At 42.5% G+C, this 26,503-nt stretch overlaps 1 protein-coding gene across 5 annotated transcripts; it reads left to right on the forward strand.

The window, feature by feature from the left end:
• Positions 1-592: 592 nt before the first annotated feature.
• On the forward strand, positions 593-26,503 carry KIF23 (kinesin family member 23). Of its 5 annotated transcripts, none has more exons than XM_034784399.1 (24): positions 593-772; positions 4,109-4,178; positions 5,325-5,453; positions 6,369-6,474; positions 7,761-7,897; positions 8,242-8,351; positions 11,548-11,718; positions 12,817-12,858; positions 13,288-13,400; positions 13,536-13,657; positions 14,170-14,272; positions 14,647-14,726; positions 14,814-14,933; positions 15,453-15,612; positions 16,285-16,452; positions 17,124-17,281; positions 17,713-17,886; positions 18,491-18,670; positions 19,058-19,366; positions 21,545-21,775; positions 22,915-22,997; positions 23,358-23,439; positions 23,561-23,631; positions 25,650-26,503. In XM_034784399.1, the coding sequence occupies exons 1-24, from the start codon at positions 762-764 to the stop codon at positions 25,663-25,665; spliced, it is 2,946 nt and encodes a 981-aa protein (XP_034640290.1). In that variant the 5' UTR covers positions 593-761; the 3' UTR covers positions 25,666-26,503. The 5 variants fall into 5 exon arrangements, with proteins under 5 accessions (XP_034640290.1, XP_034640291.1, XP_034640293.1 ...); XM_034784400.1 differs by having other exon boundaries at positions 4,112-4,178; XM_034784402.1 differs by lacking the exon at positions 19,058-19,366.

Consider the following 26,503-nt stretch of genomic DNA (forward strand, 5'->3'; position numbering starts at 1 on the left):
GTCCCGGGCTCCAGCTACCCTGCATCTAACAGGGAAGGAAAATAAACCGCCCTGAACCCGAAAACCCGCTCAGGCGCCCGTCCTAGGCAGCGCTTCCCCCAACCCACGCTGGTGGAGCTCGACGCCCCGCGCCTGCCCCGAGCGCTCCCCCAGGCTCACTCGCCCTACCCCGTTCACTGGGGCCCGGGCTCCTGCCCCTGGGGCCTGCAGCGCAGCTACCCCGGCCCGTGACCGAGGCCCCGAGTCTATAGGGACAGCCCCAGTATTGGGGGCTGGTGTTTTCATATGGGCTCCTATTACCCCCCCCCCCATGTCCTGATTTTTCACACTTGCTGTCTGGTCACCCTGGGGTCTGCCGGCCCCGCGGAGTCCCCGCTCCGCTGCCCAGGCCCCTCTGGGACCCGGCCTCCTCCGCTCGGGCCTTGGCCACCCACCTGGAGCCGGGGCGCTATTGTCCTCGTCTCCATGGGGACGGCGCGTGTCCGTGACGCTCCGGCGCGCACTACGCGTTGCGTGGCGACGCTCGCCGAACGGCGCGCTCTGATTGGCCGGATTTGAATCACAGCAGCGCGCGGGCCGCTGGGAGCGGAGGGAAAGTTCAAATCGAACGATCACTAAGTGAGAGAGAGAGAGAGACCGAGACCCTCCGGCCAGCGCCGCCCAGGCCGCGACCCTACCCGGCCACCGTCCCGGGACCCGACCCGACCCCAGCCCGCCCGGCCACCGTCCCGAGAGCGGCCCCGCAGCCAGGGAGCGGCACCATGAAGGCGTCGTGAGTATGGGCGGGGCCCGGCCCTACGGCCCGGGCTCTCTCCCCGCCGCCGGGGGCCTCGGGTCACCGCGCTCCCCCGGCCAGCCCGGCGGGTAGAAATGCCCCAGCGAGGCCGGGGGGTTGAGCCGCTCGCCGAGGGGGAGGCGCGTGGGGGGGGGGGCTATGGGGCCTTGCATGGAGAAAGTCACCCCCTGTCCACCCCCTCCCCCGGCAAGGGTCCCGCGTGGGAGGGGGCCGAGCACCGGGCCTGAGAAATCCCCCCCGCCCCCCGAGGTGCTGGGGCCGGCACAACTCCAGCAGCGCTGCCGCCAGTGACGACCCGGTGAGCCCCAGGCGGGCAGCGTGGTGATCAGGGCGGGCATCCCCTCCTTCCCCGCCCCCCCATCAGGGGGGGTTCGGCCCCTGCCGTGTGTGCTCTTAGGCCTTGCCGTGGTGCGAGCGAGACACAGAGCTCGGTGCGAGCCCGCCTCTTTCACCTCCAGTACAACAGAGTCCCTCACCCACCGTGCCTCTAGTACGAGGCTTGTTCGTGGGTTGCCCCAGGGCAGGTCTAGCCTAGAAATGTCAGCTGACCTGTGTTAGGTCGAGGTACAGCCCTCACAGTGATTACTGCAGGGGTTCATGTCCAGGCTACCCTCCTTTTGTCCGTGGTGCACATCCTCACCAGCCGCGCGTCTACTGACTTAACAGGGGCAGTGTGGGGGGCTGAGCGCCTGGGCTGTTAGCCCCACACGCAGCTCCCCCGTGGCCAGGAGCCCGCCTTGCTTCTCGGTTTCACGGCTCCTGCATGAATGACACCAACAGCGGATGTAAGTAACGCAGTGTCTACACAGACTACTAGTTGCCCTAACTACACCGACATAAGCCCTACACCTCTCGTGGAGTTATAATGTCACTGTAGTAGGGCACTTACATCGGCGGGAGTAAGGCTGGACTGTGTACACTGACATAATTAGGTCAATATAAGCTGCCTTATGTTGACCTAACTCTGTAGTGTAGACCAAGCCTTAGGGTATGTCTATACTACCCGCTGGATCGGCGGGCAGCGATCGATCCAGCTGGGATCGATTTATCGCGTCTACACTAGACGCGATAAATTGACCCCTGAGTGCTCTCCCGTTGACTCCTGTACTCCACCGCTGCAGAAGGTGCAGGCAGAGTTGATGGCGAGCGGCAGCCGTCGACTCACCGCAGTGAAGACACTACGATGAGTAGGTCTAAGTACGTCGACTTCAGCTACGTTATTCACGTAGCTGAAGTTGCGTAACTTAGATCGATCCCTCCCCCTAGTATAGACCAGGCCTTAGAGTAACAAAATGGGCGAGATATTATCTTTTACTGGGGCAGCTTCTATTGGTGTGAGAGACAAGCTTTCCAGCTACACAGAGATCTTCATGGTCTGGGAAAAGTACTTAGTGTCACAACTAAATACATTGTGGAACAGATTGTTTATCATAAGTAGTTACACGTTGTAAGGGACCATTCAAGGTGAAGTGGCCGTTAACACCACTTTTGTCATAAGACAAAAAGGGGTTAGTGAGTTACAGATTGCAGTAATAAGCCATAAGTCCAGTATCCTTATTAAAAAGCAACAGAGTCCGGTGGCGCCTTTAAGACTAACAGATGTATTGGAGCATAAGCTTTCGTGGGCGAATACCCACTTCGTCAGATGCATCTTATTAAGATTGCGATTTTTAGTGTCTAGCAAAGTTATGAATTTAAACTCCCAGACTTGTCTTAGAAGGCGTTGTGCCGGTTTCCTTTGAGGATGAGGACTAAGAGATATAGAGTGATTGTATTGTGAAAAATGTTTGCCCTTGGGTAGTATAGTGTGTTTGTCTCTTATCTCTTTTTGGTATGTCATTTGAGATCGTAGTGATTGTCTGTTTTTGCTCACATAATTTTTATTGGGGGCTTTTAGTGCACTGGATTAGGTACATCACATGTTGTGATAGGCATGTGTAGGACCCATGGATCTTGAAAGGTTTGATGTGGGGTTATTAATGTTAATAACAGTGGAGATATGTCTGCAGGTTTTGCATCTGTCGTTCTGGCAGGTTCTGTTACTGTTTTGAGTTGGTGAGTCCTGGTCTGTGGGTAACTTGTGATGATGAGGTTGGGGGTTGTTTGAAGACCAGAAGAGGGGGTTCTGAACATATTTTTATTTATTAATTATTAATATCTCTGTTGTTAGGCTTGGCAGAATTTGATATGATATATATCCAAAATATGATGCCAAAATATGATGTTTATTTTTAAGCGGTTTTAATCTAAATTTTCACAATTTTAGGAAATTATGGGGAACTGATCAGACAATAATTATTTAATGACAGATGTTGATTCAAAAAGTTAAAGCTTTATACTGTTAAAACACATTGTCAACATCACATGTCAAAATATACATAGTAAATAGTCTTAAATAAAACAGTTTTCAGGCAGCATTTTTTTCTTTGCCTATCTGTAAATTTTGATGATTATCGATGGAAGTATTTTTTTAGTCTGTGTGTTTATGATTAAATTGATATTTATTGACACTTATCGATTACAAAATCTAATCTGTCTAAGTTTAGTGGTTATGTTATATCTGGTGGGGAGGTGTAGCAGGAAGTTCAGTTTCCCGTGTGTGCTTGCAGAGTTATAATAAATCCCTGTTGAAGTAAGTATTACAGTACAATGCTGACCTCTCCTATTTTACCTCAGGTAAAAGTAAAATGCCTTGTCTTCACTGTGTCTGTACCTTGGTATAGCTCTCGTGTTTTTTTACCCTGAGGCCTAGTCTTCACTTACCGGCTGGTCCGGAGGCACGCCATCGATGTTCTGGGATCGATTTATCGCGTCTGGTTAAGACGCGATAAATCGATCCCGGATCGATCCCGGAAGTGCTCACAATCGACGCCGGTACTCCAGCTCGCCGAGAGGAGTACGCGGCGTCGACGGGGGCAGACTTCCGGCCGCGTCTGGACCGCGGTAAGTCCGGAGTAAGGTACTTCGAATTCAGCTACGTTATTAACGTAGCTGAATTTGCGTACCTTAGTCCGAAGTCCGGACTAAGTGTAGACCAGCCCTGAGATAAGAATCAAAAACAAAAGCCTTCAACAGTGAATACAAGGCCTTAGGAGTGAGCATATGACTTGCCATTTTGGAGCAATGGTGTCCTGTTTCTATAAGTGACCAATGTTTTCCTAAAGATATGTAGGTAGATCATTGCTGTTGGAAAGTTAGTCTAAAAGATTGTTGGGGAGAGGCAAGTTAATGTTCTTTAGGTAGAACTATGCTAATCAATATATGTATCGTGTGACTGGATGACAAGTCTAACTTTCAGTTCTTTATTTTCAGTAGAACTAAAACTCCTAGAAAACCAGTGCTAAAGAAGTCATCCAACACAAGTCTGAAAGATCCAGTTGGGGTAAGGTGTCTTGCTTTCCACTCTTGCTCTTTTTGCGGTCTACTGGAAAGCAATCCTGCTGCAGCTTTGAGAGGCTAATTTCTGTGATTAACTTTCTACTAGCACTGTGGGCTCCTTGGTTTGTGTGTGCCTGACATAATGCTGATGAGGTGAAAGCAGCCCCTACCTCCCCTCCTGTTGTACAGGCTTATTTTTACTTGTGCTGAAGTCTTTTTGGAATCCACTTGTTACGATCAGGCTTATGCATTTCTAATCCATTTCTTCAGTGTTTTTCTGCTTGTTTTCTGGGGAGTCTGTGGTTCTGGGGAATGAAGGGGGAGGAAAGCCATGTAGTGGCAGAGACTGTTCCCTCAATTTTTCTCTTCTTCCCCATCCCCAGCAGAGTTACTCCCCTCTCATCTTTCACTGATGCGGTGGCTCAAGGTCCTGAGTTATAACTTTACTTCTTGCCAACAAGGATTGTATGGGATCATAAGAATCTGTCAGTGGCACTCCTGGGTTGACGGGAGGCACTTGACAGGCAGGCCTTTTCCCACGAGGGCAGTGTGTGCTCCAGAATCTAAATGTGGGACTCTTGTGTGGTAATTTAGAGTAGAAAGATTTTTCAAGGACAGCGCTGTCAGTATACAGTGGCAAGTGACAGAAGTAGATACAAATCTGTTAAAATAGTGACTTTGTTAATCTGCTAATGGCACTGGACAATTTTTTTTTGTCTTAAAATTCTCCTGTCACTGCCATAGTAGGAATTTCTCTGAAGAGAAGCAGCCAGGGAATTTCTTCATGTGGCTCTCTTTTTGGGTAAATCATGTGTACTTTCAAGTACATATGATCTGGTACATAATTATAAGATGCTGAAATAAAACGATTCCTTTGGTGACGTTAAAGTAGAACAAATTAAGCGTTCTACAGCATGAAGTACATGGCAAAAATATCAGCGGGTGGGAATGGTTGGCTAATGTAGATTCAATTGACCAAATGTCTAAGGTGCGTGTGAACCGTAGTGGCAAACGTCAAAATGTTAATTTCACTTGACTGTGTCAAAAAACAAAAAACAAAAAAAACCTGAACAAGAGTAGACTGGCTTTGTGGTGCTGGTGGTGTTGTTACTACTTTTTATTCGAAGAAAACTTACTTCTGTTCCATCAGGTGTACTGCAGGGTGCGTCCCCTAAGTGTTCAGGATCAGGAGTGTTGCATAGAAGTGATCAGTGAAACAACCATTCAGATTCATCCTCCTGATGGCTACAGAATATTCCGGAATGGGGAATACAGGGAGGTATGGTACTTTTTAAGACTAGCAGTAGAAACAAATTTAAAATGGGCAAGTTGATAGCTAATGCTCATGCTGACTTGTCCAGCGAACTTTGGACTTAATCTGTTTATCATAGGCTTGCCATACAGTTCGTATATCAATCTACAGAGGGTTGGCTTCTAAAATTTGTATTTCACTTTTTTGTAAACTGTTTGATTAAACTATGTATTTATTCTCACACTAAGTTCTTAATTTACAGTTAAATGGCTTAAACGCAATCGCTAAAAACCAGGGTACTAACCAATTAATATGCACAATAACTTCAACTTGCATGCCTTTAATTCCCAAACATAATATGTTAACATACTACCAAGGGCCTGATCTAATGCTCATTGGCGTCAGTGGAAAGAATCCCTCTGACTTCAATGCATGTTGAAACAGGCTTCAGTTCTGCAGCTCCACAACACGCTCCCCTTCAGTTCCATCATGGGACCACACACTGTGCACACATCCAGTTCCTCATCCTCCTACTCAAACACAATTCTAACCTCTTATTATCTTGGGGGAAGGAAGGTGGCTTTTTCTTCTGTCTGGAATGTGCTAGGAACTTCCTGAACACACACAAAGGCCCAACAAGCATGTATTCTAACTTAAAAAAGATGACAGGCAGAGAGGAACAACATGGTGGTGATTGGTATGTCCTGATACTACAGCATGTGTTTAAGTATAATGTGGTTGTCTTTAGTATTAGACTTTACCAGAATTTGAATGGTACTCTGTGTGCAGCCCTATACACATATGTAATCTGATTGTCTATATGAAATCTTACACTAAAGAATCTACTTTGCCCTTTTGCTAGGCTAGTGAAAATCAGAGTTTTAGTTATGCAGAGAGAGATCTAAAAAACAGATTTACATCTGTGTTTTTTCTTTTCTCCAGACGCAGTATACGTTTAAGGAAGTATTTGGAACTCTTGTCACTCAGAAAGCACTCTTTGATGTTGTGGCTAGACCTCTAGTAGAAGATCTCATTCGTGGGAAAAATGGTATGCAGCTGTTTTGTATTTAACATGCTGTAGTGGCACTGCATAGCTAAAACCAATTTTTTTTTTTTTACTCGTTTGGTTGCCTTTCTCCTGGAATTTTATTTTATTTTTTTTAACCACTGTTAAGGCTGTTCAAAACTTAAGGATACTTATTTTCTTCAGCTTTACTTCGCTTATTCTGGCACTCCCCCAAATTGTCAAGGTTTCTCAGTTGGTCTGCTGAAAACAAGTCTTCAAAATGTTCCTATTTTCATGAAAGAATAGGACTGCTTCCTTGTAACAAAGTGCAAAGAACCCTCCCACCCCGGCCTCCAATTCTAAATTACTCCTGTTTCAGATGCGTACAAGATATTTATATTGAGGCTTAATTTTCTTGCATACCAATCAACTGTAGAGGCTTTTCTCTACAAAACCATGACATTGTATCATTTTGGTAAATAGCCTAGAGTCTTGATTGGCAAGCAGTTTGACCTAATAGGTCTCCTGAATCCCAGTCCAGTGCTCTATCTATGTTCTACTTTGGGTTCAGCCACCGGCCTGCTGGGTGACCTTGGGAAGTCACTCCCCCACTCCATGCCTCAGTTTCCTCACCTGTAAAATGGGGATAATGATGCCATTATCATTATCTTTCTTTGAAAAGAGCTCTGAGATCTACCAATGAGAAGTACTATTAAAGACTTATGGTGGTGGTGGTGATTGGCTCATGTGAACTATCAAAAACTGTCTGATACCATGAGGCCAGGTTCTTCAGGTCCATCTGGCTGCTGTATCTGAAGCTCTTCAGAGCAGAATAAAAACAAACAACCTTCCCGCAGTCAGGTTTTAAATGACGGTCAAAATGGCTGCCTTCACTCTCCTTTCTAAATGTACTTAACCAGAAAGGGGGGACTCTGAGCAGCTAGAGTTTATTAAAAACGGATTGTTTCCAGTACTTTCCTGAGGTCTGTCCACTAGCACCAGCTAGCCTTATCCTGAGTGGCATTACAGTGTGCTGGGGAAATGTCTTCACACTGGCTGGCCCAGTCCTACTATCTGGGCAGTCACTGCTCTAAAGACATGCAGCTGTGGTCTTTCCTCCTTTGGACTAATTCTTTCCTTTCCCACGCCTGGTATGGTACCAACATGTCTTGAGTATTAGTGCCAACTCTTCCAAATGAGGACGTCTCTCGCCCCTCCCCCCCTGCCTCTGTCTTTATTGGATAGGATCAAGTGACCGTTCAAGTTGAACGTTTTCTAGTTAATAAGGTCCAATTAGGAATATTTAACTGTAACTGTTTTACTCCTAGGTCTCCTTTTCACCTATGGTGTGACAGGTAGTGGGAAAACACACACAATGACAGGTTCTCCTGGTGATGGAGGACTTCTTCCCCGGTGCTTAGACATGATCTTCAACAGCATAGGACCATTTCAGGCCAAGCGATTTGTGAGTTGCTTTGCTTTAAGTCTTAAGAGAAACTTTCCCAGTAATAGCCTAAAACACTGTTCCAAATAGTCAAATTGTAAGAGTAACCTTACAGTCCTTCGAAATAAATTAATCTAACAAAACATCTGCATACGAAACAGAGCCTGGTCGAAAAGGAGAATGACCAACTACAGGATGGCATTTCAATGAAATGAAGTAGTTTGGTCTGACTATCCCAGAGATCATTAGTCATATTTTCACTCTTATCGTGCTGACATTTTTATCCCCACTAACCCTCGCCACAACCTGCCATTTCCAGTGTTTAAGATCATCACATGACAGCTAACTCCATTTGCTGCCCTCAGGTTTTTAAACTTGATGACAAGAACGGTGTGGATGTGCAGTGTGAAGTTGATGCTTTGTTAGAACGTCAGAAAAGAGATGCCATGCCAATTCCAAAGACTCCGTCTGGCAAGTAAGTAGAATGAAATAATGTATTAATACATATGTATCAAATGTTGTAGCTGTGTCGGTCCCAGGATATTAGAGAGACAAGGTGGGGGAGGCAGTATCTTTTATTGAACCAACCTCTGTTGGGTAGAGAAAGAAGCTTTTGAGCTACACAGCCCTGCTCTTCAGGTCTGGGAAAGGTAGTCAGAGTGTCACAGCTAAATACAAGGAGGAACAGATTGTTTAGAATAAGTAATTAATAGGGCTGTCAAGCGATTAAAAAATTAATTGCACTATTAAACAAAATAGATGACCGTTTAAATATTTTTGCATGTTTTCTACATTTTCAAATATATTGATTTCAATTATAACACAGAATACAAAGTGTACAGTGCTCACTTTATATTTATTTTTATAACAAATATTTGCACTGTAAAAAACAAAAGAAATAGCAATTTTCAATTCACCTAATACAAGTATTGTAGCGCAATCTCTTTATCATGAAAGTTGAAGGTACAAATGTAAAATTATGTACAAAAAATAACACTTTTTTATTTTTGAATGCAATGTAAAACTTTAGAGCCTACAAGTCCGCTCGGTCCTATTTCTTTTTCAGCCAGTCGCTCAGACAAACAGTTTGTTTACATTTGTAGGAGATAATGCTGTCCGCTTCTTGTTCACAATGTCACCTGAAAGTGAGAACAGGCGTTCTCATGGCACTGTTGTAGCCGGCGTTGCAAGATATTTACCTGCCAGATGTGCTAAAGAGTTGTATGTCCCATCGTGCTTCAACCACCATTCCAGAGGACATGCGTCCATGCTGATGATGGGTTCTACTCGATAACAGTCCAAAGCAGTGCGGACCGACGCATGTTCATTTTCATCTTCTGAGTCAGATACCACCAGCAGAAGGTTGATTTTCTTTTCTGGTGGTTCAAGTTCTGTAGTTTCCACACTGGAGTGTTGCTCTTTTAAGATTTCTGAAAGCATGTTCCACACCTCATCCCTCTCAGATTTTGGAAGGCACTTCAGATTCTTAAATCTTTGGTTGAGTGCTGTAGCTATCTTCACATCGGTACCTTCTTTGCATTTTGTCAAATCTGCAGCAAAGGTGTTCTTAAAATGAACATGTGCCAAGTCATCATCCGGGACTACTATAACATAACATGAAATATATGGCAAAATGTGGGTAAAATAGAGCCAGAGACCTACAATTCTCCCCAAGGAGTTCAGTCACAAATCTAATTTAATGCATTTTTTTTTTTTAACGAGCATCATCAGCATAGAAGTATGTCCTCTGGAATGGTGGTGAAAGCATGAAGGGGCATATGAATGTTTAGCATATCTGGCACGTAAATACCTTGCAATGCCGTCTACAAAAGTTTCGTGCGAATGCCTGTTCTCACTTTCTGGTGACATTGTAAATAAGAACTGGGCAGCATTATCTCCTGTAAATGTAAACAAACTTGTTTGTCTTAGCGATTGGCTGAACGAGAAGTAGACTGAGTGGACTTGTAGGTTCTAAAGTTTTACATTGTTTTGTTTTTAGTGCAGTTATGTAAGTTGCACTTTCACGATAAAGAAATTGCACTACAGTACTTGAGGTGAATTGAAAAATACTGTTTCTTTTATCATTTTTACAGTGCAAATATTTGTAATCAAAAATAATGTGAGCAGTGTATACTTTGTATTCTGTGTTGTAATTCAAATCAATGTATATGAAAATGTAAAAAAAAAAAATCCAAAAATATTTAATGTCAATTGGTATATTATTTAAGTGTGAATAAAACTGCAATTAATTGACAGCCCTAGAAATTAACACATTGTAAGAGACCATTCAAGGTAAAGTGGCCCTTTAACACTTCTCCATGCATGGGGGTTGGGGTGGGGGGAGAGAAACTGGCAGAAAGTGGGCTGTAGCCCATGAAAGCTTATGTTTAAATAAATGTGTTAGTCACTAAGGTGCCACAAGTACTCCTGTTCTTTTTGCAGATACAGACTAATACGGCTGCTACTCTGAAACCTGTCACTATGCAAGATTATAGACTGTTGTAATAAGCCATAAATCCAGTGTCTCTGTTCAGTCTATGATTTTTAGTATCTAGAAAAGTTATGCATTTAAGCTCCCAGGTTACTTTTGATGGTATTGTGCAGGTTTCCTTTGAGGATGAGGACTGGAATGTTCGATACAGAGGTGAAAAGTATTCACCCCCAGGTGATGTGGTGTTTCTGACTTCTCATTTTTCTCTGAGAGTTTATGTAGCTGTGACACTCGGAGTACATTTCCCAGACCTGAAGAAGAGCTCTGTGTAATCTTGTAAATTTGTCTATGAAAGAGATTACCTCACTTACCTTGTCTCTATTGATACATGTCCTTCTAAAACTTAAGTTTTGATGACTTAGACGCCCTTCATGAACACTTCTCACCACTTTCAGGGAGCGTTAATATATCACTCTTCCTTTATCTTCTGGTGAGATAAAGATAGTCTAGTCAACATTTAAAGCTGTGTACTTGCAGGCAGGCAACCTAGGTTCTGTTCTTTGCAATATGATTCGTAGCATTACCTTGGTTAAGTCACTTAAACTGTCTGTGCTTTAGTCTTTCCTGTTACTAAAAGGTATGTTAAATTAAAAGTGTTTGAGTTTAATGAATGGAAGATGCTATAAGTACAAAGTATTAATGAGCTCTCCATAGGGCTGACTAACTGTAACTGCTTGGTAATTGACTAGGTAACACAACTACATCTGAACATTTTATATCACAATATATAGTAATAAATGTGACTCTATTTAAGCTTTTTACTGCTTTCACGAGTGCTTCAGATCTTTCTGGAGAACTGGATGCCTGGCATCAGTGTTGAATGTGGGCATTTTTGGCACTTCCGTTACATCCCCGTGGCTAACCAATGCCAGCTGACTCTGGCTAAGGGGCTATTTAATTGCAGTGTGGACGTTTTGGCCCAGGCTGCATTCCAAGCTCTGGGACCCTCGCAGGGTACTAGAGCCTGGGCTCCAGCCCAGGCCTGAAAACATCTACACTGCATTTGAATGGTGCCTTAGCCTGAGCTAAGGTTTTTAATTGCAGTGTAGACGTACCCTTAGACAGTTGTTTTCTGATACTGTGCTGCTTTCAATATAGCTTCGAATTCTAGAGTACATGTGATGAGTTCTCAGCTTGTCCTGGATGCTGTATTTCAATAATGTCATACACATTTTAACAGACGACAAATAGATCCAGAATTTGCTGATATGATCAGCGTACGAGATCATTGCAAAGTGGAAGAGGTTGAAGAGGACAATGTCTACAGTGTATTTGTCTCGTATATTGAAATCTACAATAATTACATATATGATCTGTTGGAGGAAATTCCCTTCGATCCAATAAAACCAAAGTAAGTATTTCTTTTAATATGCCTCTTTGAGTGATTATCACCTGTCCAGGTTGTAATTAATATTGGGTTACCTCGAGACATGCTCACAACCCCACCACTTTTGTCTTGAGTCCAAACGAGATTACTCAAGAAAGGAATATTGGGTACAGGGGTGTGGATACAAGACTGTGAACCAGACCGTTATATCTGACTTTGCCACTGACACCCTCTGTAGCCTTGTGCAAGTCTGCCTCAACCTCATCTGAAAAACGGGGACTTGCTGTGATGTAGTGTGGAGTTGGCTTGTTTAAGTTTCTACAGCAGGGTCTAAAACTGCAGAATAGGTGTCTTGTTGCTGGCCCTCTAGAGCATTGTAACATGCTCTAGAGGGAATGTCAAAAGAGGAACTTAAGTTTCAGTTATATTGGCACAGGCTCTTGGAACCTGCAGGACTCCCAAACCTGTTCATGCTGTCTGACAAACAGCACGCAACTGATGATTACAACTTGCAATCTATACTATAACTTAGCTGCCATTCCTACTCCTGTTTCCAAAGAAACTGATACTGGCGTGGGGAACATGACTCACTGTTAATCAGCTTTACGCTCCATTGAAACAGGAACAGAAATGCTAGGTGTCAGTCTGAAACGCTGGCTTTTGGAGGCTGCCTCTGGATGAGCTACCTCTAAACTTTTGTCTTGTCTCCACGTTAACTCTCTGCTTTGTGCTTCTGTTTAAATGGATCTAAAATTAAGGTTCTCACAAATAGCTACTGGTGCACAAATATCTTTGTGAAACTTGACACACTTATGGCAGAACAATTAATGCACACAGATTTGCCATGACTCTGGCCTGAGGTCTTTGGATCTAATCTTTTTGGATTCCTTCTCTGAATTGGTTTGTGGCCCCTATAGAACGTATTGGCTTTGTCATGAGGCTGTAAGAGGAGAGTTACAATTATTTGGTTTAACCTCTTGTTAAGCTCTCACTAGAGGATCACCATCTTGTTGAACATTTCCATAAATTGGTCTTAACTTTTACATGATTTCCCGTTGTGCAAACTACAATGATTAAAATGTTAGGTGGTTGCTGTAATATTTTACCCTATTCCTTCGATAGGTGGAACAGTTGCAACACTCCTGTGCAGAATGGTGATTTTATGTATGTGCCCAGCATATTGTCCCTTCTATTAAAATTGGAGACGCTGAATTTATTGTATGGTGTTGCTGTAAATAAATTCCGACCCCATCTCTTTCTCTGCTTCTCTAGCAAATTCAGAATAATGCTGTTTAAATCTGTTACATGCTTCTGTATGAGCTTATGCATGTAGGAGAGTAGCAGTAGTCCTCCAGCCTCCTAGTGCCTACTATGCATTGCAATTAAATGTGGCTTAAGCAATAACGGAAGTGTAACTAATCCTGCCTAAATATTTCCCCATGCATTTGTATTGGCTCTCCGTCCTGTTGGTGTGGGAGAATGTTTGATAACTGTGTTCAGGTTGAATTTGATCCTTAAACATAAGGATTTGCATGGTGCTTGTTTTAAAAGCCTTGCTGTCTGTCAGCTTGACCTAAACCATGCTCTTTGCAGACCTCCACAATCCAAAGTACTCCGTGAGGACCAGAATCACAACATGTATGTTATAGGATGCACCGAAGTAGAGGTAAAATCTACTGAAGAAGCTTTTGAAGTTTTTTGGAGAGGTAAGAAATGTTCAGAAGTAGTGGTCACTTTAACCATGTAGATCTCTTCATGTACAATAGAAACCCTGTGGCATGAAGACCTGCATGACCTCTGCAGATCTGCCATTCAGATTATAAGACTCTCTTGTTTAACAGGTCAAAAGAAGAGACGGATTGCTAACACTCAGCTGAATCGTGAATCTAGTCGTTCTCACAGTGTGTTTATGATTAAGTTGGCTCAGGCGCCACTGGATGCGGATGGAGATAATGTCCTGCAGGTGAAATTCAGAGGCTAATTATTTAAGAGCACAATGGGGGTGTGGGAAGGGCGGAGACCTACCTAGATAATGGCTCCTGTCTGGGACGTTCTAATTACTAGTTTCCAGGTGCACTTTTTAAATGTCTCATAAGTCAAAGCTCCCTCTGTCAAGGTGAGCATTAACGAAATTAGCCAAGCTTGTTGTTCTCTTGCTCTTTGTCTTGGCTACTCTTACGCAAAAGCTAAGCATATAGAAATTGGGAGAGGTTTTGGGAAAGGCGTTTCTAGTTTGAGGCTGCCTGAGATGGAATATGAATCCTGGGTTCCAGAACCAGGAATCCTAGAGCACTAAACCATTAGGAGCTCCTAGCCTCTCCCATAATTATAAGAGAGCCTCAATTCTCACTCTAACCTTTAAGTATTAATTTACAACAGTTATGTAAGGCTTAAGTCCCATGTAATTTTATTTCTTCCCCTATATTGGGGAAGTGTTGCAAATGGCGTTAAACATTTAATTTTTTTCTTGAACAGGAGAGAGAACAAATAACTTTAAGCCAGATGTCCTTGGTTGATTTAGCTGGAAGTGAAAGAACGAATAGGACAAAAGCTGAAGGAAACAGACTACGGGAAGCAGGTACATAGTTAGTTTGGTGTCTGTTGCTTATCTGCTCATAGGCAACTATTTGTGGACTAGAAAGCTGGTCGTATGGTAATGCCTCCTAGCTCAAGATCAATATCCTGGGAAAATCCTGGTGGGGGTGTCTCTTTGTTGTATTAAGTCAAATGACTCTCTTAAATCCCCTTGTCTGGAAAGCTGGACACCATTCATTGTAGCATTTACTTGTTGTCTTAATGTAACTAGCAAAGGCTTTAGATATTCCTAATCTAATCAGAGTAGTTTACCCCCAAACAATGCTATTTTAGGCATAAACTGGTCACTAATTTTGGAGTATTGTAACGGAGGGGCAACACCAACTGAGCGCTTAACACTAGCTCTGTTTCTTTCAGGTAATATTAACCAGTCACTTATGACATTAAGAACATGTATTGAAGTTCTACGGGAGAACCAAATGTATGGAACCAACAAGGTATACAACAACCCACCTCCTTACTGTCTTCTAACCTGTAGAGACTTTTGCTTGAGAATGTGGTTAGATTTTTTTCAATTTTTTTAGATGGTCCCTTATCGAGACTCCAAATTAACCCACCTGTTCAAGAACTACTTTGATGGAGAAGGAAAAGTGCGTATGATCGTGTGCGTTAACCCCAAGGCCGAGGACTATGAGGAGAGCTTGGTAACTTGCATGTGATTTCCCCTCTTTCTCCTTCTCCCCTTCCCCTCCCCCCCGCTCATCCCATCCCCACTAAATGGATGAAATGAATACGAAGAGATAGAAAATATAAAGGGGAGGGAATCTCTCACAAGGAACAAAACTGAAACTTTAAAGGGAAACCCACAACCTAACAGTCACACTCCCTACTCCTAGAAATGGCATGAAGAATACTATAACTGAAAGAAGTCACATTTCTTCTAGGCATTAACTGTTTGCCAGCACTCACTTTCACGGTTTCCCTTGTTGGCAGCATTGCAGGGGGGGCGGGAGAGAGACGTGCACACGCCCCTGTAAGACCACTAGGGAAACTGGGCGAAGCTGTAGCAGTTGGAACTACCTGTAACTTGGTTTTTTAAAAGCCATCTCAATTTGATAATGTCCTTTTTAATATGTATCTTAGTACTTGCGAGTTCACACTGTGGCTAAAGGTTGTGGTAACTAAATACAGCGTATCTAAAACTGAATATTGTTCTATCATAGCAAGTCATGCGATTTGCAGAAATGACCCAAGAAGTTGAAGTTGCGAGACCTGTTGATAAACCACTTTTTGGCTTAACCCCCGGACGCCGATTTAGAAACCAGGCCTTTAAGGATGAACTCTCACGAAAACTTGAGATTCGAGGTGGCCCAATCAGCGGAGGTAAAACCTGGAATGATGTTACATGATTTCATAGCCCAGACTTATTAGTTCAGTCTGACTAATAGAAAAGACATTACAAGAAAACAAAAATCTCTTACATAATCTATTACTTAACCTATACAATAAAGTCATAAGTATATCTGTTACCTTGGGTTTATACTGCAGGGTATAAATTATAATGAATACAGTTGGTTTTAGTGCATATATTACTAGTTGCAAGGTAAATTTTTAATATAGTGATAACAGACTTAGATTAACTTTCCCTTACCCTGTCCCTTGGGGGAGGTCATGGATATAGAAATACAGCAATATTTGGACAAAGAAATAATTTTTAAACAGGATAAAAAAAGTTATGCTCAAAGGACTTCTAATTTCTCTCTCTCAAATTTCCAAGCTTCCCTCTTCACCTACCTTTTGTTTATAACTTCTCTTATTGAAACACTTATTATATGCAGCAATGTCACATTCAAACCCTTCTTTTGGTACAGTTGTAGCTGATCAGCTACCATCTAGGTGGTGGAAACTTCCTGATTAAAATGTTCAGGCTTTTATATTTCCAAAATGCTTTGGGGTGAGAGGGAGTGAGTGTGTGGCTTCAATCTGTGCCCTGTAATACTGAAGTGTTTTTAGAATAGCTTGCTGTCATGGATTGTCTGCTTTCAATCCTTACAGAAACAGAAGAACAATCTGTTACAGAAATGCTTCTGCAGAACTTCCCTCCGTTACCATCATGTGAACTATTGGACGTGAATGATGACCAAACACTTCCTAGGCTGATTGAAGTCCTTGAGAAACGCCACAGAATGCGGCAGATGTTGTCAGAAGAGTTTACCAAAAATGGTGAGCATTGATTCTCCATGTGAAACCATTCCTCTGCTAATCTAATACATGAAAGACAGTTGGGTAAAGCATCTGGAGTAAAATAGCCATATCTTCTATCCCAGTAGGCATGTGGCGGAACATATCTTTGTTCACCTAAATTTGCGAGTGATGCTTCAAAAACTTCATTGTGGTTTGATGTAATAAATCAGACTTTTGGCAGGGTTGTGTCAGCAAGCAAATAAGACAATCTTCATATTTCAAGCTAGCTGGGAAGAGGCAGAAGTTGATCTAGTTCAGGCGTAGGCAACCTATGGCACACGTGCCGAAGGCGGCACGCGAGCTGGTTTTCAGTGGCACTCACCCTGCCCGGGTCCTGGCCACTGGTCTGGGTGGCTCTGCATTTTAATTTAATTTTAAATGAAGCTTCTTAAACATTTTTAAAACTTTATTTACTTTACATACAACAATAGTTTAGTTATATATTATAGACGTATAGAAAGAGACCTTCTAAAAACGTTCAAATGTATTACTGGCATGCAAAACCTTAAATCAGAGTGAATAAATGAAGACTCGGCACACCACTTCTGAAAGGTTGCCGACCCCTGATCTAGTTTAATGTTCTGGGGCGGGAGTGCAAAGATTCTCCCTAAGTGGATTTATATGGATTACAATGTCTGAATCTGTTCCAGTACTCGCGTTTAAAACTATGCTGCAAGAATTTGATAGCAGCATTGTATCCAAGGAAAACTACGCTCAAGGAAAACTCACGGAAAAGGAGAAAATGATAGCAGGACAGAAAATGGAGATTGAACGACTGGAAAAGAAAACTAAAACATTAGAGTACAAGGTTTGTTCTTGCATAATTTGAAATTACTCAGTTCTTAGGCACAAAACTTATACCCTACTTAGCAAATGGCAAATTTTTAATTCAAAGCCAGAAGCTTTTCCACATAAGGTTCCACATTAGTTGTTATTTCTCTTATTTGGTGGGGATATTACTCAAAATGTCTTGTTTTGGCTTTAGTATAGGTTACGGTTAAGTTTCTTTCAAGAAAAACAGAAATTGCTAAACGTGCTACAAACTTCTGAAATTGTCTTGAAATTTCAAAGGGATCTTACTGGAGTGTGTGTTTGTGTCTGTACTAAAATCGCTGATTGTGTTCTAAAGCATCTTAAAATACGATTAGCTCCTTTGCTCTATTGTGCACCTCTTCAAGAAAATGCCTCGTGAGCAATTAATGTGAAATGTAAAAGAAATTGCTATGGTCTTTTCTCCAGATTGAGATTTTAGAGAAAACGACTACAATTTATGAAGAAGACAAACGGAATTTGCAGCAAGAGCTAGAAAGCAAGAGTCAGAAATTGCAGCGGCAGGCTTCTGATAAGCGTCGATTGGAAGCACGGTTGCAAGGCATGGTGACAGAGACAACAATGAAGTGGGAGAAGGAATGTGTAAGTACGCTAGCGTATCTGTTAGAAATGCTTCATGGAGCAATGGTGCTTGTACCAAGCTAAGGCTGAAGTTAATTTTTCTTTGTGTATCCAGTTTTGAAAGAGAGAGACCAGACCATCCACTCTCATCTTGAAATGTTGACAAGTGTGATCTTATGCTGAGGTAGAATTTTTCTAGAAGGGTATTGATGTGAACTTAGGGTTCTAGTCTTCCTATGGTACATTAGCAACAGCAAATTTTCTGCCAATTGCGAGTGTGTGTGTGTGTAGGGGGGAAAAAATAGCTTCTGAGAAATCACCTCCTATAGTGATCCATTACCTGAGCTAGAGAGCCACTACAATATGAGCGAAGTATGTGTGCTACTAAATGAATGTAATCACTTTGTTCTTCAGTTAGGACATTAATGATGTTAGATAGCTTTGAAAGTTGGCCAGGCCTAGTTTACATAGTTAGTACTTTGACAAGTCTACATCTTGCCTGGAAAGACTTCATTCCATTTGAAATACACAGCTCTCCTCAATTCAGTTTTCATCACGATAACGTATGTTTGTATAATTTGGTCTTTATTTAAAACAATAGCCTTCATCCTGTTCTCACCTGCAGGAGCGCCGTGTGGCAGCAAAACAGCTGGAGATGCAGAACAAGCTCTGGGTCAAAGATGAGAAACTGAAGCAACTGAAAGCTATTGTTACTGAACCAAAGAATGAAAAACCAGAGAGGCCTTCACGGGAGAAGGACCGGGAGAAAGCTTTTCAGAGATCTGCGTCCCCGCCGCCAGCACCAGTATGTTGTATATGAATCTCTTTGTATGTCAGTGCAGAGACAAACCAGTTTTATAAAGCTAAATGTGACTGATTATTTTTCTGTCTAATTGTTGGGAATGGGACACGAGACTGAGTATATGTTTTGGGCTCTACTAAATTCCTTAAGTTTTTCTTTTTTCCTCCAGTGTGTTGTCTCTGCATGCTCTTACCTTACACTTGACTAACTGAAAGAGTGCCCTGGCTTTTTAAAGCTGACCACGAAACACCTAATTATGTGAAGTACTTGCATTGATTACTCTCTGCATATATGCAAGTCCGCCATACAGGATGATTTCTGAGAAGTGTTCTACTTTGTTACCAGTTCAAAATTGTATGTGTTCACTAACGTCTCTCCCGTTTTCTTCAGTTTTCTAGTAACTATGTTACTCACGGCCCTAGCAGCCAACCTCTCATGAGCCAGCCACAGCTGCATAGACGCTCTAACTCTTGTAGCAGTATTTCTGTGGCGTCCTGTATCTCGGAGTGGGAACAGAAAATTCCTCCATACAGCAAGCATACCATTGGCACACCTAAGGCAAGGAGTAGACAACAGGAACCAGAGCAAAATAGAAACTGTAATGTATCAGACAGAAGGCGAGGGATGCACTGGACTGGAGTCATTGAGGTCCCCAGCCGTAGAGATGAGATAGAAATAGAAGAGGACCAATGCTGCAGGGTTAGTGCTACTCCTAGCAATGGTTACATGTAGCAGTGCTTGGTTGCCATGGCTCAGAAGATTACCATTCTCAAACAATTGCTAAGCTTACTGTGTTCTGCCATATGTGAGCTCACCCCTGAAATGGAATTGGACCCTATTTTACAAATTTTCTCCATGCTTGACTGCTGCCTCCAAGTTGTGTGTCACGGCACACGGCACTTGCAAAACATAGTCTAATTTGATTTCTAAAGTCAGCGTATAAAAGCCCTTAAAGGAGTATGTCTGTCTGTCTGTCTCGTCAGTGTGTGTGTGTGTGTGTGTGTGTAGCTCTCTCCAGCAACAACAATTATAGTCAGTTTTTCTGACTATAAACCTCCTTGTGTCTCCATTTGTCTGTCTCTTAAACTTATTTGGCAGTCTGCAATTGCCAGAGTCATTTTGGGGCAGATTAAAGGTCTCATGAGCTGTTTGTGCAAATTTCATTTATCAGCTGGAAACTGTTTGGACAAGCAGTCTCGCTTGTAAAGAGCTGAGTCTGGGATTCATACAACCATTAAAATGTTCTTACTAAATTTGAATATTTGTAATAAAACTTGGTGGTTTTACTTGCAGTTCTCATTCCATTTTAATTGGTCTAAGTGATTCTTCTGTGTACCAGTTCATCGCAAGGAGATGCTTGTCTTAACACTATACGCTTTATCATCACATTCTTGCTACAGGGGTTCAGGTAAAACTAATAGACAAATACAAATATCAGATTATTCTGAGAGATGTTCGAAACAGGAGCAAAATCTCTATTACATTGTGAATCCATATCTTGGACTCCCTTAATTGTATTACACACTTGTTCATCAAAGTTCCTGTTACAGAGACTTTTTGATGCAAGTGACATGCTTTCATACTAATGCCGTTCAAATTTAAAGTATATCTTAACCCCTGATGGTAGCAAGTTAAGGAACATTGTCTACTGTCAAATACAGTGCACCCTTTTTTAAGGATCTAAACTCCTAAGGCAGCTTTTCAGAACTGTCTCAAAAAATTGCCCATGGAAAAATTAACACTTCACTCGCCCATCTCCCCTCCCCCCCCACTGCCCCCCCCAAAAAAAAGGTTACCGTGGGTAGCTTTAGGTGAGCCTTGAAAGCTTCTATTTGCCCAAATCTTAATGTTGCTTTCTGCATCCTGGCAGCATGTAGTTTTTGATTAAAAACATAGATGCTTGTAAACCATGTTTGGGGCTACTGAGAAGAGACCTATCAAGAGGGTGCACTGTAAGCCTTGTACCTGTTGCTAAAATACAATGTAATCAATGCTCGAGTCTTGGAAGTGCAGTGGATGGGGGTTAGTATCCATGGATCTGAGTTAGGTGGTCTTGCCACATGTCACTAGTAAAATGGATTTTCATTGGGTGTATATGTGTGACAGAAGTGTAAAATCTTTACAGCTGTTAGTTCTCAGAGCCTGATGGCAGAGGATCACTTACCCATACCAGTGGTCTTGCTAGTTTCATCTTTCTTCTCTTAAAACTGTGCCATTCTCTCAGCAATGTAAACTCTTGCATGATGGGAGAAAAAAGCTGAATTTGATGGGGACAGTGCACTGTGTGGCTGACTAGAGATCTTGTGTACTTTGGATGGGTCAAAATCTCACTCTGGAAAGGGGGACTAATGTCAAGCTTCTTCCTTCTCCACAGTATTTACCCAGTAATACAGTTAAGGTCTCTTATCTTTGAGTGACTACACTGAAGTAGCACCTCCTAAAACCTGTGCCATTAATCTGCTCTCTTGATTACCTGAGAAACAGACCATTTGACCCAGGAATGTATCCATGGAAACTGTCTTACCTAACTGCTTTTTCAGGCCTCTTTAATATGTGTAGAACTCATAATTTGGCTGGACATTTGAGAGCTGCTGCAAAAAAGTTCAAATCCTTTTGTCTGAAGTTCTGGTTAAGGAATCCATCCAACTACGTCGAACTTAATTAAAACTGCAAAGAATATGAGTTGGCCCAAGTGTTGTTCTAATAGCGATTTTGTGTAAGTGTGTCAGTAATGGTTCCCTGCAGAATCAATTCTCATTAAAAGTTTAGAGATGAAATTTTGGGCTGCATCCAAATACATTTTAACCAGGCCTGAAAAACTGCACTTTAACTACTGATTATGCTTATTTCTTCTGGTTCCTTTTCCACTCTGATCAGACTGCACCTCCAGTTCGTCTCCGACACAGACGATCACGCTCAGCGGGGGAGAGATGGGTAGATCATAAGCCACCTTCTAATGTGCCCACTGAAACAGTCATGCAGCCCCATGTCCCCCATGCCATTACAGTAGCAGCTGCAAACGAAAAGGCACTAGCTAAGTGTGACAAGTACATGCTGACGCACCAGGAACTAGCTTCTGATGGGGAGATTGAAACTAAACTGATTAAGGTAAAGCAAATACCTTTGTGTTGTCAAATCGTACTTAACTGATCCGGAGTTTCTGATCTTAGCTTGCATAAGGATGTGTTTGACTTAAAGTGCCTTTGTTGATTGTGATTTTGGAAGTTGCATGTTGGGGTAGGAGACACTTCAGTTCCTAGAAAACATTTCTAAAGTAAGCTTACCATACTTGAATGTGCTCTTCTAGCTATTTGCATGCCAAGTTTCATCTGCATCAGTTTGATTAAAAAGAAATTGCACCTACCATAATGAAATGATCTTTTAGCCCATTATGTAAGACACCATCCATAATCCGTGGATGTGTCAAGCCTGTGACGGCCACTGGCTTTCTGAAGCCTAGTTACGGAGGTTTGACCATCTTGTTGAAGTGATGTCGCTTCGTTCCTCTAGCAGCGTGAGCCAGTTCCCATCTTGCCGCGACAACAAAGCAGCAATATGAAATCTAACACTTTCAGAGTGCAGCTTCCAAGTGTTAGTCTGGCAAACATCTAAAGCAAGTTGGGATGCAGCGTAGGCTTTGAGTGCCAGGGGGCTTTGCTAGTTTCACAAAAGATGTCTCTTCAGCCAGATGGCCGCTTTCAGCATGTTTCTTGGAAATGCCAATTGTTGTCACTTAAAAAATCCCCCAAAGAAACAGCATTGATAATTACTTCTTGTGGTGAACTTTAAACTGGATAAAACAGCTGCATTTTCCTTTAGCTCTGACACTACGGCATTGTCACTTTTTAAAATTAAAATTCCTCCATGCTACCCCAAGGGCTTGTTGACTCCACTTATCCCAGGCTTTATCTGCCAACACAGTTAGTCCTGTCTAGACTGCCGAATGAAAGCATTGAAACTGGGCATTACTTAGTTGTGTTTGTAATCTGTGGCCTTAGGAATTTCTTGCCCCATTTTGGGGGGGCAGCTGACAACCTCTGGATACATCATGAGCATGCACTAAAGTGAACCATCAGCATAAGTGTTTGTGCTCTCTGGGTTGATCGATGAGCTTCCTTGAAAGAAATGGTAGTTATTGCAAATGCGGAGGTCATGTACTAGTTGGCCACAACTTACGTTTCTGTGCAAATGTAATATCCAAGTAATTCTATTAATTTGTAAGTAACTTGTTTGTTTCTTTCCCTCAGGGTGACGTTTACAGAACCAGAGGTGGTGGACAGGCAGTCCAGTTCACGGATATAGAGACTCTAAAACAAGAATCACCAACCGGGTCAGTCACATTTAATTTAATAATTGCAATAATGTCAAGAACTTAGTATCCCCAGAATGTGCCCACCACTCTAATTCCATTAATGGTCTGGTGAGAAACTTCAGAAGAATGAAGTTGCTGAGATTTTGAACTGGAGTTACTGGCTTAATATATGTAAAACTGAGGTAAGGGTTTCTTGTAAATCCTTCAGCTACAGGTAGCGCTGGCACGCTGCTGGGGTTTTGGGGTACTAGAGGCTATTCATCATCTCCAGATGAGCGAACCATCTCTAGGTTATGGCTTGTGCAGTCACTTGTTTGACAGTCTGTTGAGCTGCATACAGCAGTCTTCAGGACTAACTCGTGTCTCTGCCTCCTTCAGTCGAAAGCGAAGATCATCGCCTTCAAGTCCTACTCCACCAGAAGACGCTGCGGAATCTGAATGGACAGATGTAGAAACCAGAGTAAGTTACAAGTAGGCGGCCAGATTCTTACGTTGCTGTGAATCTGGAATAACGCCAGTAAGTCTGTCGTCTTTTTGCTGGCTTTATGCAGCAGCAGCGACTAATGCACATGTCTTTCCAGTGTTCGGTAGCTGTGGAAATGAGGGCAGGATCCAATCTGGGACCTGGATATCAGCACCATGCTCAGCCCAAGTAGGTGTCACATTAACTGATCATAACTGGAGCTCCTGGCTTTCTTTCTCTCAATGCTCTTTGGCTGGAAAAATAGGATTCCCCTCAAGTCTTACCAGTTTTAAGGCAAGGATTGAGTCCTAAAATGTCAAGCCAGGTGGCGTTGCCACTTTGTGCCTTTGTGGTTCCAGCCATGTACTCTTTCTCCTCTGCTGGTGTGAATGTGTTCTCTTGCTGACTCGGATTATCAAGTAGCAGTGACATGTCCCCGAGGGGACTACTGGAGACCGCTAAATGCCATGGCAATTGGAATGACAAAGTGGCCTAAAATACAGAGATTGAAGCCAAATTTAGCATGACCAGTGACTTTTTTTGGGTGCCCAACTTGATAAGCCTGAAAGGAGCCTGACGTTCAGAGTTGGGCTGACTTTCTGAACATCAGTCCCATGTAAGACATCTCAAGCTGGGTCCCCAGAATCACTGGTCACACTTGGAACTCTTGACCTGAGGTGTGATAGTAAAATCTGACAGACACCTTATGTCTTCAGCGGCAGTTTGAGTGGGCCCACAAACCTGTGCTGGAACACTGGCTACCCTGACAGCTCAGAGATGGAGCAGTGTATCAGGGACAGAAGTGAAGAGAAGTGACTATATTATGCCCTGATTTCTTTGGCCATTATGCATCTAAGGTTGCAAAGGATTAAAGTAATCTCCATGCCTGTCAATGTTAGTAACAAGCTGCAGTGCAAATGGGCATATCCGCGATCTCTGCTTGATGGCGGGAGGGGAGGATAATTTAAATACATTTTATTAGTTTACAAAAACTGTTTAAGGGACCTTAGAGGGGGATGGTGTTCAACAATCTGATGGCAAAGTTGATGTAGTTCATATTAAATTCCAACTACCACTTGCCAGACTGGGTACTTAAAGCTTCTAACAGAGAAGCACAGGCCCTAGCCCTGAGGCTTCTTGGGGAGTTTTTGGGTAGCTCAGTCTCACCCCGGAGAGTTTGTGAATCTAAAGCTCCCATCTCGCTATACAAATAGAAACCTCACCTGATGTCATGTAGAAGTCCCGGTTTCTAACACCAGAGTTCAAACAAACGATAGTTTAGACATGAAGCTTCATAAGCGGCAAGACTGGGACTCAAACACTTGCTGACAGAATAAGTGCTTATTAGGTCGTCTGGTAGCCTAGCTGCTGGAGAACAGCGTTCACTTGCAGATTTGGCCTTTTGCAGATAGGTGCTGGCAGTGCTGTGGAAGTGATCCATTCCGCTCAGGGAAAGAAAGCTTGCAGTTTTACACGATGTTTACAGGCAGGAGAGAGGGCTTCAGAGGTAAAAAGGCTTTTCATGAAGCAAAAAGGGGATTGGGGGGTAGAAACGGATGGTGATCCCAGAATGACCAAACAACCTTCACAAATTTCAGGTCGAAATAGAGAGGCTAAACAACTGTAAGAGGCTAATGCATTAGACTTCAGTCTATGGTGTACACTGCTACAAGTGGGAAAACTTGTCTGTACAAGTCTAATAGCAGTGGTGGAATACATTTGAAATCTGACGCTTTGGGGAATGTCTAGTTGGAAGCCTTGCGATTTTAGATCTGTTTACAAACATTTCCCTTGTAATCCTGCTATGGTATAAACTTTTCTTAAAGCCCCCTTCTGTGTAATCTTGGGGCCTGATTGAAGTGGGTGGGAGCTTTGTCACTGCCTTTTAGAAAAGCAGGATCAAGTCTTCACTTTGCCTGTTGGGTCAGTCTTGCTGTTGTACTGTGTGTGTGTAGGCTGAACTCTATGCAAAAGCACATTGTGAACTTAACAGTTGTTGCTCCCTGATCTGATGCGTTGAATAAAATCCATAGCACAGTTGTATCACTGAACCAATTGATTGTCTTTCCATCACTATATACGCTTAAAACTTGTATTCATACAACAGACTATGTAAATCTAAGTAACATTCTTGACCACTATTATAGAAAGTTATGATGTGAGAATCAAAACTTTGAGCTGAGAGTGTTGTGTGTTTTTTATTTCAGGCGCAGAAAACCATGAGGTGGAATTCACTGTTGTACTGGAATACTGTTAACAAAATGGGGATTTTAATCAGTTCTTCAGAATTTGCTGCCAGTGAAGTCTTGGTAAATTTACTGCTATGCTAACGCTGCAGACTTGCATTTCATAACGGCCTATGCTGGACAGCAAGCAGCTAAGGGAAAGATTGTTTTTCACAATTCTGAGGAAATACATGTATCCAACGCATTTGTTTTTTGCCCTGCTGTGTATTATGGATAACTTTGAAGAGAGCCTTCTGTTTTGTGTGTGTGTGAACCTCTTGTTAGTCTATATCTCTTGTAGACTGAATCATGCAAGGCTTTCGCCTTGTGTTTTTGCCAGGTTTGCTTTTTATAGTGTAAAACTTTTTCAAGTTTGGTCACAATCCTTTGTATGGCTGTTTTTTTAAAAGAAAAATACACAATTGCTGCTATTTATTTAGCTGCAGTAATGCACTTTAGAAATATTTCTATGCCCATTCAGGTTTTTATTATACTTAGCAACAATTATTAATATGAACTACCCATCAGAACAATTATCCAATAAGAGATGGGACTTCATTGTTGCACTGACAGTGTTCTGTACATATACAATCGTCTTCTGAAAGTCATTTCAGTGTTCGAGCCAGCCTGATGACAGAAAGCAGGAATCCTGAGACCGTGCATAATGGTGAATTGGTGTCCTATCTATTCAGTTCTGTGCAATGAGTAACTGTTCTCTGATGCTGATTACATCAGCAGATGTGGGGATGAAGGTAATGTGCTCACTTGTTAGGTGACAATTCTATTCAGCATGGATCTGCAAATGTGTTAAAATAAATACTTTTATTCAATGGCTC

The sequence above is a fragment of the Trachemys scripta genome, chromosome 10 (assembly GCF_013100865.1).
Source record: "Trachemys scripta elegans isolate TJP31775 chromosome 10, CAS_Tse_1.0, whole genome shotgun sequence".
Lineage (NCBI taxonomy): Eukaryota > Metazoa > Chordata > Testudines > Emydidae > Trachemys > Trachemys scripta.